The 17,288-nt window shown below is 51.7% G+C and overlaps 1 protein-coding gene across 2 annotated transcripts; it reads right to left on the reverse strand.

The window, feature by feature from the left end:
- Nucleotides 1-3,305: 3,305 nt before the first annotated feature.
- On the reverse strand, nucleotides 3,306-17,041 carry HAS1 (hyaluronan synthase 1). 2 transcript variants are annotated; one of them, XM_037130960.2, is made up of 8 exons: nucleotides 16,277-17,041; nucleotides 15,809-15,915; nucleotides 13,977-14,121; nucleotides 11,945-12,042; nucleotides 8,319-9,023; nucleotides 6,962-7,187; nucleotides 6,214-6,346; nucleotides 3,306-4,320 (listed from the first exon to the last, which is right to left on the reverse strand). In XM_037130960.2, exons 4-8 carry the CDS (start codon nucleotides 11,951-11,953, stop codon nucleotides 3,645-3,647), a joined length of 1,749 nt encoding a protein of 582 aa, XP_036986855.2. In that variant the 5' UTR covers nucleotides 11,954-12,042; nucleotides 13,977-14,121; nucleotides 15,809-15,915; nucleotides 16,277-17,041; the 3' UTR covers nucleotides 3,306-3,644. The 2 variants fall into 2 exon arrangements, with proteins under 2 accessions (XP_036986855.2, XP_053515717.1); XM_053659742.1 differs by lacking the exons at nucleotides 15,809-15,915; nucleotides 16,277-17,041 and adding an exon at nucleotides 15,173-15,453.
- Nucleotides 17,042-17,288: the final 247 nt, after the last annotated feature.

Consider the following 17,288-nt stretch of genomic DNA (forward strand, 5'->3'; position numbering starts at 1 on the left):
TTTCAGCTGTACAGATGGTTTCATCTTTGAAGGTGGTTATTGACAGTGTTGGTAGGGGCAGGGGCATCATAGCCCAGATGTGCTCAGAGGTCTGAGCTTCCATAATGACAGTAGTATTAGCTGTCACAGGGCAGGCCCTGTGTTGAGGGATTGAGGTGCAAGCCCAGACCCCTCCCCTGATTTTCAGCAGCCTCCTTGACATTTCCAGCTGCAGAAGACACCCTCATCGTGATTCTTCTCACCCTTTCTAGGACCTGGCTCCGGTTGCTTCCTGCCTAAAATAACATTTTCTCCCTTTTTTGTCCAATTAACTCAGTTATGATTTCCCCCGAACAGCCTTTACTTGTATTAACTAATTCCCATGACAACTCTGTGCAGCCAGCACTGAATTTATTGGCCCGATACCACCTCCATCTCATCCATCTCCCCTCCTTTACTCTCTAGTCTCACCTGGGGGCCTTTGCACATGCTGTTCTTTGGGCTTAAAATGACTCTACCTCACTGCACAGGTCCCAACTCATCCCCCTGTTTCAGCACATGCACTGCACTCACTCGTAACTAATGTGAACTTATTTTATTTAGTTTTGTGTCCTCCCCCACCTAAAAGATACACTCCCTCGGGGCATGTACTCATTCTCATTCACCGATGTCTTCATTCACTCAGCGAATATTTACTGCGTGCTTACTGTGTGCCAGGCATTTCCAAGGTGCTGTCGAAACAGCAATGAAGAAATCAGAACAGAAGAAAATCTTCACCCTCATAGAGTTTAGATGCCAATAGGCAGTCAGGCTATAAACAAGAAAGTGAAACAAGATAACAGGCATTAAGTCATACAAGAATCTGTGCGATGGAGAAATGAAAGCAGGGAAACATGGGAAAGGTTGGAGAGGATGAAGGGAGCAAGAGGAGCTTTGAAGAAGACCTCACATTTAAATAAAGAAAGGGATGAGCGCTGGCCAGGTGACTCAGTCAGTTGGAGCATCTTCCAATACATCAAAAGGGTATAGGTTCAATCCCCAGTCAAAGCACATACCTAGGTTGTGGGTTCGATCTCCATTCAGGTCTTGTACAAGAGGCAACTGGTAGATGTTTCTCTTTCACGTCAATGTTTCTCTCAAATCAATAAACATCCCTGGGTGATGATTTTTAAAAAATTATAAAATAAAAAAGGGGATGAGATGTAAGCCATGGGGTATTTGGGTTTTTCCTTTTTTTATTTATTGACTTGAAAGAGAGAGAGAAACATTGATCTGTTGTTCCACTTACTTATACATTCATGGTTGACTCTTGTACGTATCCTGACAGGGCATCGAACCCACAACCTTGGCATATATGGATGATGCTCTAACCAGCTGAGCTACTCAGCCAGGGCTAAGACACAACTTTTTTTTTTATTGTATTTTTTTTCCTATTACCATTTATCTCCCCATACCCTCTTCCACCTCCACCCACCCTGCTCCTGCCCATCTGGGTATTTGTGTTACAACTATTCCAGCAAAACAAAGGCAGAAGTAAAGCGCTAAGTCAGGAGTGTGCCTGGTTGTGCGTGTGGCAGCGGGGGAGGTGGGGACTGACAGTGCAGCTGGAACAGGCTTTAGGAAATGGGTATGTGGTGAGGTCATGCAGAGCACAGGGCTCCAGGTGGCGCAAGACCTTGGCCACCTTAAGGTCTGGATTTCCCTCTGAGCTCATAGTTTTTTAAGACAGGAAAGTCTTGCTTTGATTTGATGGGCACTGTGTGGATAGCAGAATCCCGGAACAAGGTGGGAGGCAGCGATCCAGGCATAAAATAGCAGCTTTGGTCCAGGAAAGAGGTGCAGCTTGGGGACAAAGTGGTGACAGTGAAGGTAAGGAGAAGTCATTCCAAGATCTGTCCTGAAGAGAGAAGCAGTAGGATTTGCTATTGAATCAGAATATTGAGTAGGAGATTTAAAAAAAAGAGAGAAGAGTCAAGGATCAATGGTCAAGGCAACAGTGATGTCCAGTAGAACCCTCTGCTGTGGAAATGTTCTAGAATAGATCTGTGATGTCCAGTATGGCAGCCCCAGCGCACGTAGCCACGAAGCATATGAAATGTGGCCCCAGTGCAACTGAGGAACCGAATGTGTAGTCTTTTCTAAAGCTTTAATAACATATGTAAATCGCCCTTCCTCTGCACAGCACATCACAGAGGCATGTGTCTGGGTATCTTTAACTATGGGTCACACTCCGTTTCCTCAACTAAGAGCTCCTGGAAGGCAGACACTGGCTCTTCCTCTGTTTTGCTATTTGCAAAACTGGCCAAGGGTGTGGAATTCAGTGGATGCTTGGTAAATGTTTTTGTGACTGATTCAAAAAATGAATGAATGGAAAGAAAATGTAATGTGCTCGTGTAGTAGTGGCTACTGTTGTAAACAGTGCAGCTCTAGCATATTTGGCCTGAGCGGCTGGAAGGATGGAGTTCTGTTTACTGAGGTGTGGAGCAGGTTTCACGGGGGATGAAAGAGAAGGATGCGAAGCACAGATCAGGAGTTGGGTCAGGTTGTTTAATAGCCACATGGAAATGTCTTGGAGGCAATTTGGTGTTTAAGTCTGGAATTCAGGTGCGTGTTCTCCTCCGAGGATGAAAAACTCGAGTCCCTTCTCTCCACATGGAGCACGGATGAGGTGTTCAGCACGAGAATACTGGGTGTACAGAGGAAATGAGTGTAGGTGGATAGGAAGACAAGTTTCTCCAATGTGAAGCAGTAGGCGGCATTAAGAGGAACCCAGAAGGAAAAGAGAAAGCATGGCCATGGGCATTCTGAAAGCCAAGAGAAGAAAGCATGTCAAGTGGAAGGGGTTGGCGCTTAGCACAGACAGTTCACCCTCAGTAATGAGGGGAGGTGGCCTGTGTGGGCCCAGGTACAGATGAGTGAGGATCCTGGAGGTGGGGGCTTGGAAGGTTTTCTTCTTGTCACTTGTTTTCTCAATGAGAGAAACTGAGGCTGGGAGAGGAGGTGCTGGGGGTTTGGGGAGAGAAGGTATGAGCGACACTTCTTCTGAGTGGACCAGGAAGACACCATCCACAGTATGGAGTCCTAATGCAGTGGAGGTTCCGTTAGTGTCTGTGAATGAGGAGTTGAGAAATTCTACCCTCAGCAACCCTGACCCACAGGATTAATGTTCCTATTTTCAAGAGAACTGAGAAAAGAGGGTATCTTGTGTACTTTCAAACACCTGGAACCCAAGGCTGAGCCAGGAGTCCCCAATTCTCAACCATAAAACCCCCTCCATTAAAAAAAAAAGAAAAGAAAAGAAAAAAGGTGGTGGGAGAGGCCCAGAAGAAAATAAATAAAATTCTTTATTATATCCTAATCACACAGTACAAATGGAGATTAAATAAGAGCAGGGGGGAAGTGGGGGCCCCAAAACAGTATATGGAGACCCCTTTCCCCCTACCCCTAAAAATCCACACCCTGATCAATAAATACCCCTCCCCAGAGACCCGGAATTCCCAGCCCCAAAACAATCCAGGCTGAAGAATCTTGGGTTGACCCCCCTCACTTCACAGAGGGGGGAAACTGAGGCCCAGAGAGTTCACCCATAAGTTCGTCAGTCCTGGGACCTGATTGGTTTCTTGTCTCCCGTGAAGACCCGTGTGTCAGCACCCGCGCACCGGAACTCACACCTGGACGCGGTAGCCCCCGGCTCGCCGCCGGCAGAGCCTCCTCACGCCCACCCAGTAGAACATGAGCATGAGCACCCAGTACCCAACGTAGGCGCCGGCCCCCGCCGCCAGGTGGTAGGCCTCAACAGTCCTGGACTGGCCGCTCCAGTCGGCTCTGGCCTCATGCACCACACTGCGCACCAGGCCGCCGAGTAGCAACAACGCCCACAGGGCCAGCGGCAGTACAGGGACATAGTTGGCGGCCAGCTTCCTCCGGCCTGAGGTGCCCCAGCCACTCTGGTTCATGGTGGCCAGCGCCAGGAACTTGGCGGGCAGGAGGCCTCCCATGTAGAGGGGCGCGTAGAGCGAGAGCAGCAGCATGCGCGCACAGCCGCGCAACCAGGCGGCGAAGGCCGCCTTGGCCAGCGCCACACCCTGCACGCAGAGCAGCACCCACAGCAGCGCCCACGGGCGGCCAGCGTAGAAAAGCCGCAGCACCGTGGCCGCCACGAAGAAGGGGAAGAGTCCGGAGACCACCGCCTCGTAGGTCATCCACGCGTGATGCCGGTGCCACCACAGCGCGTTGTACAGCCACTCGCGGAAGTACGACTTGGACCAGCGCGTCTGCTGACTCAGCCAGCGCAGAAAAGACGAGGGGGTCTCTGAGTAGCAGCGGGACCTGGAGGTGTACCTGGACAGGTGAGAAAGAAGTAGGCATCAGCATGGCTTTCCTTAGGGACAGGAATCGGGAGCAGAATTGACCACTGCACGTGGCCCCTGGGCAAGTTTTCTCAGCCTCTCTGAGTCTGGGTGTTATCATTACGTAAAATGATGTTAATGATGGTTCCTACCTAACTGTGAAGATTCAATGCCAAGTTCTTAGGACCAGTATATGGTACTTGCTCAGTAAATGGCAACTGCTATGTGCTTCTGTGTAATCGATGACTAATAACACTATTGCCATTACTAATATCATTACGGTTACTAACGTTATTACTAACACTGTCACTAACCTATTACCAATACTCTTGTGCTTACTGTTATTGGCAGGCCCCATGGTGAGGAACAAGCCAGACATGGTTCCCACCCAGAACAGCGCATGTGTTGGACCTTCTCGAGGGAACCATAAACCTCCCTTCCTGTGATCACTAATCAAGCCCTGCTGGGTTTCCAGCCACAACCACACAAGGCTAGAATCTCTTTGATGGGACATCACCAGATGGCCACCAGCAGTCAGTCTGTTTGGAGGGGTCAAACTATTCTGTCCCCACAGGCATTACTTAACAGTGTCCAATCTCCTTCCCCTGTGTCACCTGGCATCCTCAGTGGCCTCCCTGCTAACCCCCTTACCCCCTACAGTCTGTACTCAAAACACTTGCCAGAGGAATCCTATTGCAACAACATGTCACCCCTTTGCTGAAAACCCTCTCTCGTTTTAGGTCAAAGTTCTTACCCCGGCCCACAAGCCTTTCGAGAGCTGACTCCCTGTTCACTCTGTCCTCCTCTCCTGATACCCCTCCTCCCCTTGCTATTCCTCCAGTGGCACCATTTTCAGCCTCCATCCCTGTCTTTCCTCCAGCCCCCTACTTAGCATTTCATTTCCTACCTTTATACTTCCTATCGCCCTTCCTGGCTTTATTTAGCCATAGCTTGTGTATGTTCTACACTTTTCTTACTTCATGTTCTGTCTCCCCAGTCAACATAAGCATGAATTTGTTTCTCATTTGTTAATTGCTGTATTCCCAGAGCTCAAAACATTGTAGGCACTTGCCCTGGCCAGGTAGCTCAGCTGGTTAGAGTGTTGTCCCCATATGCCAAGATTGTGGGTTCAATCCCCGGTCAGGGCACATACAAAAAAAACAACCAAGGAATGCATAAATCAGTGAAACAACAAAGTGATATCTCTATCTTTCTATCTATCTATCTATCTATCTATCTATCTATCTATCTATCATCTCCCTCTATCTCTCAAATCAATACATACAAAAATTAAAAAATATTGTAGGCACTTAATATCTGTTGAGTGAGTGAATGCACGGGTTTAGTTTACCCCAAGTTCTTCCTGGCTCTTCCACTGGGTCTAGCTTTGTAGAAATCACTTTCCCCTCCTCTATCCCATGTTCCCCTGGGTCTTGTGGAATGACACCTCTTCCTGAAGCACTTACTAGTTTAGGCACTCTCCTCCTCTGTCACGTAGTTCCCGCTTGCTCCCTCACTGGTTAGATCCTATTCTGTCTATTTATCTCTTCCCCTTCCCACCTCACTGACAGTAACTGTGCTGCCATGGTAATCTGCGCTCTTCACAACAGAGCTGTCTCGCCCACATCATGTTGTATCTTCTGGGTGGGACTCCCCACCCTCACCTTGCCTCCCTTGGTAGAGTCCATTGGTTCACATGATTCCATGCAAATGCTACCTCTGCCCTTATGGTCTCTTCCTCTCTCCTCTAATGAGCCACTTTTAAGGGTCCATTGTCCTGCAAGTTACTTTGAGCTTGGAGAATACACACACACGCACACACACACACATTTGTTGAAATACTCTGATCTTCACACACATTTGACTACCTGTTCCCCCAGCTTACTTGGTGGCGTAGCCCATGCTGAGCATGCGGTTGGTCAGGTGCCGGTCATCCCCAAAAGTGCAGTGGGTGCCCAGGAACTTCTGGTTGTACCAGGCCTCAAGAAACTGTTGCAGGAGGTTGTTCCTGTATAAGCCTGGGGGACGGGGGGCAGGGGGGTGCAGGTACAGGGGTATCAGCCTCTGCTGTCATCAACACCATCCCCACTTCTATCTCAAACTCAAACTCCTCTCCAATTCCAACCCCATCCTTAATCACTTCCATCCCATTCTCAGCCCTATTTCCAGCCAAAACTCCAGCCCCTATCCTATTCTCAACCCTAAATCCTTCATCAACCCCACCCCATCTCGGACTTGCCCCAATCCTGTCCTCGACCCATGTCCACTTAGCAAATTTACTCCAGCCCCTTCCCCAATCTTGTATCTATCCTCTGACCCAACCCCTACTCATCCATATCCGAAACCTGTCTCCTACCCCAAACCTGGCCTCCCAATCCTGACCTTTACTCCAAACCCATTTATCTCCTTTCCCAAACTCTCCCCTCCAGCTCAGTGCTCATCCCCACTCTTTCCTCAACCCATTCCCAACACCAAACACCATCCCCGGTTCAGACTCCCTACCGTATCCCTATCCTCCATTCCTGCCCAAGCCCCATCTTTGTCCACAATCTCAGTCACATCCTCAACCTGTTTGGCACCCCTTCTCCCTCTCCACCCCACCCATCGCCCTCCCAAGCCCTCTCCCAGCTCACCTAGGGGACCGCTGATGCAGGACACGCAGTGGAAGTAGCTCTGACAAGCTCGCTCCACATTGAAGGCTACCCAGTACCGCAGGCTGCTTAAGAAGCTGACCCAGGAGTCCAGAGGGTTGAGGATCCTCACATCTCCCCCGACGGCCCCTACCCGGGGATCCTCATCCAGCACCCGCACCAACTCCAGCAGTGCCATTGGGTCCAGCCTTGTGTCTGAGTCACACACCTGTGGGGCAGAAGAGGTCAGGATCAGGCCAGATCCCTGAACAGAGCTGGTGATGGAGGGAAGGGCACTAAGGGCGGGGCGGGGGGCGGGGTGAGGAGTGGGACACATTGCAGCCGGTTTGAACATAACCTTGATTTTTTAGGAATCTTCAATGTCTAGTCACATTTTAAGATGACCCCTAACCCTCCCAAGACCTATGCTGTTATATAATACCCTCCTCTGGTGTTTGGGCAAGACCTGTAACTTTGCTCTAACCAACAGAAGATGGCAAAAGTCACGGGATAGCACCCCCACGATTCTATGACCTTATATGGAAACACAATGCTTTGCAATGTAATTAAGTCACTTCATCTCTTGACTGTTAATTAATCAAAGGGGATTATACTCGGTGGGCTGACCTAGTCAGGTGAACCCTGCTTTTATAGAGGGTCTAGAAGTCTGAGACTTTCTGTAGCTAGCCTGGAAGAGGCAAGCTACCATGAGTTTTATGACGGCTGGTGGAAAAAAATGAATTCCGTCAACAAATACATGGGCTTGGAAGAGGCCACCTTGCCTTAGATAAGACTGATGACTGCAGCCTGGTGACACCCTGCACACAGGATCTAGTTAAGCTTTTCCCAGACTCCTGACCCATGGAAACTATAAGGTAATAACATGTGTTTTGTTTCAAGCTGCAAAATGTATGTTTATTTACTACGAAGCAATAGAAAACTAATGCAATGTGTTAATGAATGAATCGCTACCTTGAATGAGTGAATGACTAAATGAACAAATTAATTTCTACATCGAATAGATAGATAAATGGATGAAAAAAATAAACGAGAATTTCAACACTGAAGGAAGAGAAAAAAGGCATTACTTCTCAATTTAATGAATAAATAAATAATCTCCATATTAGATAGAGAGATATATTTAGAAATGAACACATTAAGAAGAGTTTCTACATAGGATGAAGAAAGGAAGGAATCTCTATGTTGCGTGGATGAATAAATAAAGGCATGTATGATCTCATATAGGATGGGTGGATGGAGGAATAAGTAAAGAACTACAAATCTACATTGAACAAAGGTCTCGGGGAAGCAGGATCTGGGCTGTTAGGGTCACGATGGGGTGGGGGCGCCCTCCACTCACCTGCACGTAGTCCACCAAGTCGCCAAGCGCTTTGAAGGCGGTGTACATGACCTCTCGCTTGCCGCCCCAGCGCTGCGCCACACACACGCACCTGCGCGTCCTCACCAACGCCTCCACCGCCAGCCGCCCGGGGTCCTCGGCCTCCACCTCCCGATAGGCGCCCTCGCCCACTGCGCCCACCGCCGCAGGTTCCCAGGGCTGGTGGTAGTTGCCCTCCCAGACGTAGGTGGCGGGGTCCTCGTCCGCGAAGATCTCGCGGAACATGTCGACCATGTAGAGGTCCTCCGCGCGGTTGCCATCCACAACCATGAGGACGCGCAACCGCGCGCGCGGGTACAGCAGGGAGCGGGCGGAAGCCAGGCACTGGCGCAGGTACTCGGGGTCCTCCTGGTACGCCGAGATGGTCAGCGCCACAGTGCGCGCCGTGGCCGCGTCCAGGGGTCCCCGAGCCGCTGCCCTCCGCGCAGCCGCCGCCACCCGCCGGTGCTCCAGGTACGCGAACAGGCTCTGAGCCACTAAGTGCGCCGAGAGGAAGGCCCCGTAGAGGCCAAAGGCTAGGAGGCCGTAGCGATCGGAGGCCAGCGGCACGCCGGCTGCGTAGGCCCAGGTGATGAGGCTCAGGATAAGCAGCGCGAAGACGATGGTCAACACCCTCCGGGCCAGGCCGGAGCACTGGCGGGCTGTCCGGCTGGGCTTGGTCACGTCCTGTGGGAAACAGAGCGGGGGTAGCAGGCCTTTTCCGAAAGGGGAGACCTCCTGCATTTTCCCCAAGCCAGAGATAACATCCCCGTTTTGTAAAGAAAATCTCCTGAGTACTGCGAAGTTATTTTCATTAGTGAAAATAATTGTGGCAGTTATCAAGGCCGAAAGCCTGATTATATTGATTCTAATGCGTCTTTTTCCCCCCTCATATTTTAACAGCTCTGAAAAACATGGGGGTTCCATTCAGTGGAGTGTCACAGTTTAATTAACAGGGGTCCCCCCTTTCTCGGTGGCACGTAAAATAATGATTCATCTCACAAAGGTTCCCTAGTGTTGGAACAATAATAGTAATAATAATATACTATATATCTAAAAGAACAATGCAGCCCTGGCTGGTGTGGCTCAGTGGATTAAGCGCAGGCCTGCAAACCAAAGAATTGCAGGTTTGATTCCCAGTCAGGGCACATGCCTGGGTTGCAGGCCAGGTCCCCAGTAAGGGGCGCACAAGAGGCAACTACACATGGATGGTTCTTTCCCTCTCTTTCTCCTTCCATTCCCCTGTCTCTAGAACTAAATTTTAAAAAATATTTTTTAAAAGAACAATACAACACGTTATGTACCAGGGGCTGCTCTAAACCTCTTAAAACACTAACTTATTTTCTTCCTGACCACAGGTACAATTATTATCAACTCCATTTTACAGATGAGTCAGTCACACAGGTGCAGCAACCTGCCTGTGGTCACGCCTGGAAAGTGAAGGAGCCAGGATTCGAACCCTGAGAATCCCATCACTAAACCACAACCTAATATACTGGGCTTACTCCTCTGGAGAGCCCTGCAGGACCAGGTAATGTTTACAGCCAACATACAGATGGCAAAACCAAGGGCCGATGAGCCAGGAGCAGTGGGTTGCTCCAAGTCACCAAGCTCACTGGGGAAGGAGGTTTTTCTGATCTCCCACAGGCGTGGGCTGGTTTTCTTCCTTTACTCCTCCACTCCCTGAGAGGGCCAGGTGCCCAGTTTGTGAGGCTGGAAGAGCCCAGAATAAGAGGGGAGGGGTGCCTCCATTTTCTTGGCTGTCAAGTGGGAGTCTAGCCCCTTCCACGTGCTAGACACTGCTCTAGGGAGGGAGGGACTGTTACCTGCGGCACAGAGAGGTGTATTCTTTTGCCAAGGTCCCACGGCAGCCTGGCTCCCTTGTCCCCCTCTGGGCTAAACTGCCTCCTCTGTCACCAGGCCTCACCTCCTGGGTTTTTATGAGTTAAATGAGCCACGAAGATCCAGAGCTGTACTGTCCAATACAGGAGTCCCCAGCCCCATGTGGCTACTGAGCCCTTGAAATGCCGCCAGTGTGGCAAAAGAAACAAATCGTTCATTTTATTTTATTTAAACTACTTCCAATTTTAACCATGATCCTCGGTTCAGTTCTTAGAAAGCTCTTTGTGTGGAAGAAGTAGGATCTGTGTTCTTTTTCAATGGTAAATTTTACGAAAGGTTAAGCATTTCCATTGAAAATACTGAATATGATGAAAAGAAAGTAAAATGTCTCAGTCATACTTTTTGCTTTGATTACATGCTAAAACGAGAATATTTTGATATATAGCACACTGTGTGTCTGTGGCCCAATGCCTGGAGTCTTTCTCACGATGGCCCGCAAGCTAATGTTGGTGTTTACATTTTTAAACGGTTGGAAAAAGTCAAAAGCGGAATCCTACTTTGTGGCACATGACAATTATATGACATTCAAATTTCAGCATCCTTAAATCACCACCATGCTCATCTGTACATATTGTCTGTGGCTACTTTCACAGTTCCGAAGTTTAGTTGCGAAAAAGACCACATGGCCGGCAAAGCCTCCAATATTGACTCTCTGGCCTCGTATAGAAAAAGCTTGCCAAACCCTGATACATTGGGTTAAATAAAATATATCGTCAAAGTTAATTTCACCTGTTTCTTTTTTACTTGTTTTAGTGTAGCTACTATAATTGTTTAAATCACACGCGTAGCTCACATTCTGTTTCTATAGCACAGGGCTATAGGTGGAGCTTTTAGCCTGGTGCAAGTCACCACGCAATATTAACAATTATTATTACTTCCTCCTGCTCTGTGCCTTTGTCCCAAACCGAGCCCTGCCTAAGTTTCGGGGGTGGCCAGATTTATGCTGGAAATCACCAAGGTGAGTGGGCAGCCATCCGCAGGGTTTTAACCACAACCGCACCGGCCGTGGACACGCACACAGCCAGGTGTATGCTCACATGACGAGGGACACACAGAGTGTGCCCACATAGTAAAACTCTCGTGTCCTCGAAAGTGACCCGGACACCTGTTCTAAGGCAGAACTTAGTGATCCTGAGATCCGCACCCCCACAAACAGCCACACAGGTGAACTTGGGGACATAACGCCTCTCGGCAGAAAGGAGCAACACCGGGAAGAGGTGCCCACGAGAAAATGGACACAGGGACGCCCACCTGTGGGTCTGGAAGAGCAGGACAGAAATAGTAACAGTGGAGTTTGAACCACATGAAATTGCCATTTTTTACAGGTTAAGAGTGACTGGACTTGAACACGGAGAAAGAAATTCAGGCCCACGTGTCAAGCCAATACCTACCCCCGCCCCTCTGTCTGTCTCTCGCTCATTTACTCCCTCTCCCAACCCCGCTCCAGCACACAGACATTCACATATGTATAGCAACAGGAACACGGACATGTCAAATGTCACGCATAGACGGGATGGTCACGCACAGACAGGACCCACACCCTCGGCCTCGGGTGGTCACTGTCGCACACAGATGGTTGCTGTCACACACACCTGGGCCCACACAACACTCTCCCGCACACGTGGTCGCACACCTGGTGGTGTCCCCTCCGCCCCTCCCCCCCCACCCGGCCCGCAGTCCCACACACAGTCTCATCACGCACACACCTGTCTCATGGCTGCGGGTCGGCCGGGCTCTCCGCTCTCCTGCCGCTCTCCGAGTTTCTCTGTGGCCCGGGAGCTGGGGGGGCATTTGAAGACTAGCGCTGGCGGGGGCGGGAGTAAGGGCTGACGTCAGGGCTGAGCTGGGCCAGGGGCTCTGAGGTCAGGGACGCCGGGCAGCCCCACCCGCTTCCCGCCATTACCCCCCTCCCGCTCCCCCTGCGCCCAGACGGGCTTCCCCCAGCACCACCACCCTCCCGTCTCCTCCTCGGTCTCCCCCATCACTCGCCTCCCCTCTCCAGTTTTCTCATCTCTCTCGTCCCCTGCCCCTGCGTTTCTCTCCATCCCTATTTCCCCCGCATCTCTTTCCTTATCCCCCACTTCTCTCCCCTCCCCAGCTCTCCTCGCCTCCCCCTTCACACCCTCGACAGCGCACCCCCCGCCACTGCCCCGCCGCATCCCCTCCCCTTCGAGCCCCAGAATCCGGTCTGGGTTGGGTCCCCCAGGGACTTGTCTGGGGAACTGGCAGATGGAATAAAACGAACACACGTGCGTGACTGTGGGCGTGCCCGTGCCCGCCGGGTTGTGAGGCATGGCTGTTTGGAGCTGGAGCTGGGAGAGAACGTGTCCCATCAGCGTGTAACTGACGGGGGCCTTGTGTTTCCCGCGCGTGGGCGTGGGTGTGAGCGTGCGTATGTGCCAGGGGCTGAGGAGGAGGCTGAGGCACTGGTCTGTCTGCCCAGGGGCTTGGGGGTAATCTCAGAGTTGTTGCTCAGCTGTCCCAGGGAGTTGCTGGGGGAAACTGAGTCAGCCTAAAGGTACAAGTGGAAGGGGGGGCCTGTGGCATCTGAGCCCCCAGACCCTCAGAATCAGAAGATCCATGCCTTTCTTTTTATGATTATTTCTGTCTCCTCCTCTTACTATAAAACCAGCGTCTCTCTCCCTCCACAGCTGTCTCCCTCCCTACGTCTGGGACTCTAATTCTTTTTTTTTAGATTGTTTATTCGTTTATTTACTTATTTTTAATAAAAGAGGAAGGGAAGGAGAGAGGGAGAGACTAATGTAAGGTTGCCTCTCACATGCCCTCAGCTGGGGACTGGGCCTGCAACCCAGGTGTGTGCCCTGACTGGGAATTGAACCTGCAACCCTTTGGTTAACAGGCCAGCACTCAGTCCACTGAGCTGCACCAGCCAGGGCTGACTCTAATTCTTTATCCCTGTGCCTTCTCATGCCCTTCTCTGTCTTTGTCTCTGTCCTTCTCTGAGCCAATCATTTTGTCTCTGCCTTCCTGGCTGTTTCTCTGTCCATCTGTCTGTCTAGCTCACGTTCTCTGTGGGTTTGTTTTTCTTCACCTCTCTCTCTCTTTCTCTCTCTCCCTGCTCACTCCATCTCTAAATTTCTGTGTTTCTCTGTCTCTAAATTTCTGGCTCTATCTTCCCGATGTTCTTATTCTGCTCATTCTGTGCATCTCTTTCTTTTTGAATGTCTCTCGCTGACTTTCTTTTTCTGACATTCATTGTCTTTTTCTCTCTCTCTCCCCTTGAGTTTCTCTGCCTTTGTCTCTATATATTTCTATCTCCTTCTCTCTGAATAACCGTATCTCTTTCTTTTTTCCCCCCTGCCTCCCAGTTTTTGTTTCTCTCTGTTCCTCTCAGTGGCTGCCTATTTCTCCTTTCCCTGCCTCTACTCATCATTCTGTCTATCTTGGTCTCTATCCTCCCTCATTCTCTCTGCATCTCTGTGTATCTCTTTCTGAAGCTCCACCTCTGTTTATGTTTCACTGTATCTTCCCCCCACGCCTCCCGCTCCCGCCCCCCAGCCCCATTCACTGTTTTGCTCTGTTTTGCTGTCTCTAAGTCCTCCTTTCTCCTCACTGCTGCATCTTGTCCCGCTGTCCTGGAGCTCTGCCCTGCAAGGTGCCAAGCCCTCACTCCCTGGGTTTTCCTGGAGTGGCAGGATGTGCAGGGCCAGCGCCAGGTTGGGCCTTTGCCTGCGCCTGGCTGTCAAGGGGAAGGAGGCCAATTCAGGGCCCACCCACCAGAGCAAAGTCAGCCTGTGCTGACGGGGTTGCCGGGGAGTCTGGGCCACCGCCTGGTGTCTGGCTGTGTCAGGATGATGGGTCCTCTGGTGGGAGCTGAGCCCAGAGCAGGAGGGGCCGGCGATTCCTCTACCCCAGGGTGGGGCTAGGGGGAAAGTACAAGCTCCACTCAGAGGCTGGGCTTTTGAGTATCCAGCCCCCACCCTGCCCTGCTGGGTGGAGCCGCTGTATAAAACCAGATGTTTCTAAAACCAGAGTGTGGATGAGGGAGGAGGGACCAGGACTTTACACCCCAATAATTTCCTCCTCAAGGATCTTGGAGTCCAGGCCCCCAGCCCCTCCTCTCTCAGACCCAGAGGTCCAGGCCCCCAGCCCCTCCTCCCTCATACCCAGAAGCCGAGGCTCCCAGAATCCCTTGCAGAGAGAAATGACCAAGGCTGGAAGGAAAGAAGACAGAACAGAAAGACACGGACAGGGGAAAGTGGGCCCTCCCACAGCAGGCAGGAACTGGTAGTGGTGGGACTACCTCCTGCTCCGCTCACTAGCAGCCATGTCTCCCAGAACCCTCTGCTCCAATGGGGCTGATCTCCAGTCCCTGCCCTGGGTCCACAGTGGCCCTCCCAAGATTTGCATCATCATCAGAAACCCTCAGGGTGTGGTTTGCAGACTAGCAGGACAGAGGAGACAAGAGTGGGGAGATAGTAAGGCAGACATGGGGAAAAGGCAGAAAACAGGACACGTGTTTACTGTAGGGACATCTCTTGTACTGGGGATGAGCCGGGCTCCCAGCTGGGCGATGCCGGGATCGGAGATGACTCAGACCTGGCCTAGCCCTTGAGGAGATGCCAGTCTGGTAGAGGAGACAGCTGTGTAAACAGAGGGCCACAGACCAGTTCGAGGATGCACCAACCCAGCTGGAGAGTCAGGGAGGGCTTCTTGGAGGAGGTGATGCGCTGGAGGAATTAGCCAGGGTAAGGGCAGGGGTGGAGGTGGGGGCTGAACAATGGAGCAGAAGAAATATCCAAGGCAAGGAATGCCCTGGCCAGTCAAGAAAGTACGGATGGATTGATGTGGAGCATCAATGGTGAAACGCGGAGGTGTGCTGGGGTGGGGTGCATAGCAAAGGACAGGACTTTGTCTGGGGGCATTGGGGAGCCATGGGAGGGCTGTGAGCAGGGGAGGGGCAGCTCTGGCACCTGTGAGGGACACCGTGAAAGGACAGGCTGAGGACTTTTAGCCTGGGTGACTGTGTGGCGGGTCGTATCAGGGTCTTCTCTGCGCTAAAGTGAGCTCTGAGTCTGAGCTTAGAAGTTATGGAACAGGAGAAGCACTAGGGTTGGGACATGCAGAGCCAGCTTAGCCCTGAGGAGCAAGGAGACAAGATGGTCAGCAGAGAGGGGCCAGGCCCACTCGGCGGTTCATTCACTGCAGCTGTTCTGACTACATCTGCATTCTATCAGGGACGTCTTTTATTGTCTTAATGATTACTGGCCTCGGGGGCGAGGAGCCCAGGGAAGTAACTTGAGGAGGTCTGTGTTTTGTTAAATGCTTAGTCCAGGCAAATGCTTCCTCTGCAAGGTGTCCTCCAGGGAAGGGGGTGTGCTTTGGGGACAATCTAGATACTGAGAGACAGAGGAGAGAGAAAGGGAGGAAGAGGGAGCAGAGCGGGGCTGGCTCACCTGACCACCCTCTTTAACATGACCCCTGTCCCACCCTGTCCCACCCGGGACTCCTGATCCTTTCTACCCACCTCTACTTTCTCTCTTTTTTTTTTTCCCTCCATCGTAGCTATTGTCTTCCTACATAAAGTATAACTTGCCCATTTATTTTACCTTTGTTGTATAATGGATGTCTCTCTGGTTGGCATATGACCTTTCCCCAGGCACAGTGTCTACCTGGTTTTTGTTCCCGACTGTTTCTTCAGGGTCTGGACCAGTGCCTGGAACATAGTAGGTGCTCAGTGCGTATGTGTCAAATGAGTGAGTGAGGTTGGGATGGAGAGTCAGGATGGTAGAGGGGAAAGAGAAAAAGGAACAAAAGGAGAGAAGAGGGAGGAAGGAGGAAGGCGGGGGAAGCAGAGAACGGAGACAGAGAGGAGTGGGAGGGAGAGCCCAGCAGCTGGGAGGCCCCCATAGCTCCCAGCAAACTGGTGTCCACCCCTCGGAGCGGCCAGTCCTGAGAGGGATGGCCCGAGAAGCTCCCAGTGAGGTGGGACCCTGGACCAGGCATCCCAGATCAGCGAAGATCCCAAATCTGGGAGCAGACCGCCCTGGACTTCCAGGAACTCAGAGGGCTCGGACCTCAGTGGAGCTCTGGCCGGGCTGCCGTTACTACACAGGCTGTTCTTCCCACACACCACGTTCTGGGAAACACCTAGGCCTCCCGGATCCTGCTGAATTCCTGAAAGAGAGGGAGGGAGGCAGGCGGTGATGATGGTATACCCCGTTCTGCCCCTGGAGAGGCCCGTGGGACCTCTGGGCCTGGAGGAAAGGAGGGCCCTGGGTGCCCGTAACCCAGTCCTTCCAGCTGAAGACACCTCCACCTGGCTTCCTCCAATGCTGGTACCCTTTCCCCTGACAAAAACAGAGACAAAAAGAGTCAGGGGGAGGGAGAGAGAGACTTCTGGTTCTCAGGTCTATCCTCTCCCAGGGAAGCAAGACAGGAGTGGTTTCATTTGCCAGAGAGAGAAACTGAGGCCTGGAAAGAGGAGTTTCCTGACTCACACCTGTGTGGCTCCCCTGGAGGCTCTTCAGGCCCTGGTCTGGGACAAAGGCCGGCCCGAGGCTCAAGGTGGACCACAGAACTTCAGCAGCGAAGTTGGGGAGGCACAGAACCAGAGCACGCGTGCAAGAGAACACTGGGTCCTGCAAATTTTCCTGTCAGAGCTCAGAAGGGGGTGCACTGCAGAGGCCAGAGGCCAGGCATCAGCACACAGGAGTGCAGGTCCCAGATGCCAGACCCAGGGGTCCAAGCCCCCAGCCCCTTCTCTCTTAGCGACCTTCTTATCTTCTTAGTTCTGCTGCCCCTGGGTCTGAAGGAGGAGGCACCTGGGACCTGTACTCCTGTGTGCTGATGCCTGGCCTCTGGCCTTTGCAGTGCACCCCCTTCTGAGCTCTGACAGGAAATTTCGCAGGACTCAGTATTTTTTTGCATGATGCTCTGGCTCTGTGCCTCCCCGACTCCGCTGCTGAAGTTCCATAGTCCATCCTGAGTCTCGGGCTGGCCTTCGCCACAGATCAGGGCCTGAACAGCCTCCGGGGGACCACACAGGTCTGAGTCAGAAGGCAGATGTGAGGATGGGGCACCAGAGGG

Source organism: Artibeus jamaicensis, unplaced genomic scaffold (genome assembly GCF_021234435.1).
Source record: "Artibeus jamaicensis isolate MK-2021 breed Jamaican fruit bat unplaced genomic scaffold, CSHL_Jam_final scaffold_804, whole genome shotgun sequence".
In the NCBI taxonomy this organism is placed as follows: domain Eukaryota; kingdom Metazoa; phylum Chordata; class Mammalia; order Chiroptera; family Phyllostomidae; genus Artibeus; species Artibeus jamaicensis.

Bases quoted from the DNA above. Each gene is read 5' to 3' on its own strand.
- HAS1 (XM_037130960.2), bottom strand. The intron at 7,188-8,318 runs GTGAGTGGAGGG...TCTGCCCCACAG, and splicing joins ACTTGGTGGACTACGTGCAG to GTGTGTGACTCAGACACAAG. The intron at 6,347-6,961 runs GTGAGCTGGGAG...CCCGTCCCCCAG, and splicing joins CTGCATCAGCGGTCCCCTAG to GCTTATACAGGAACAACCTC.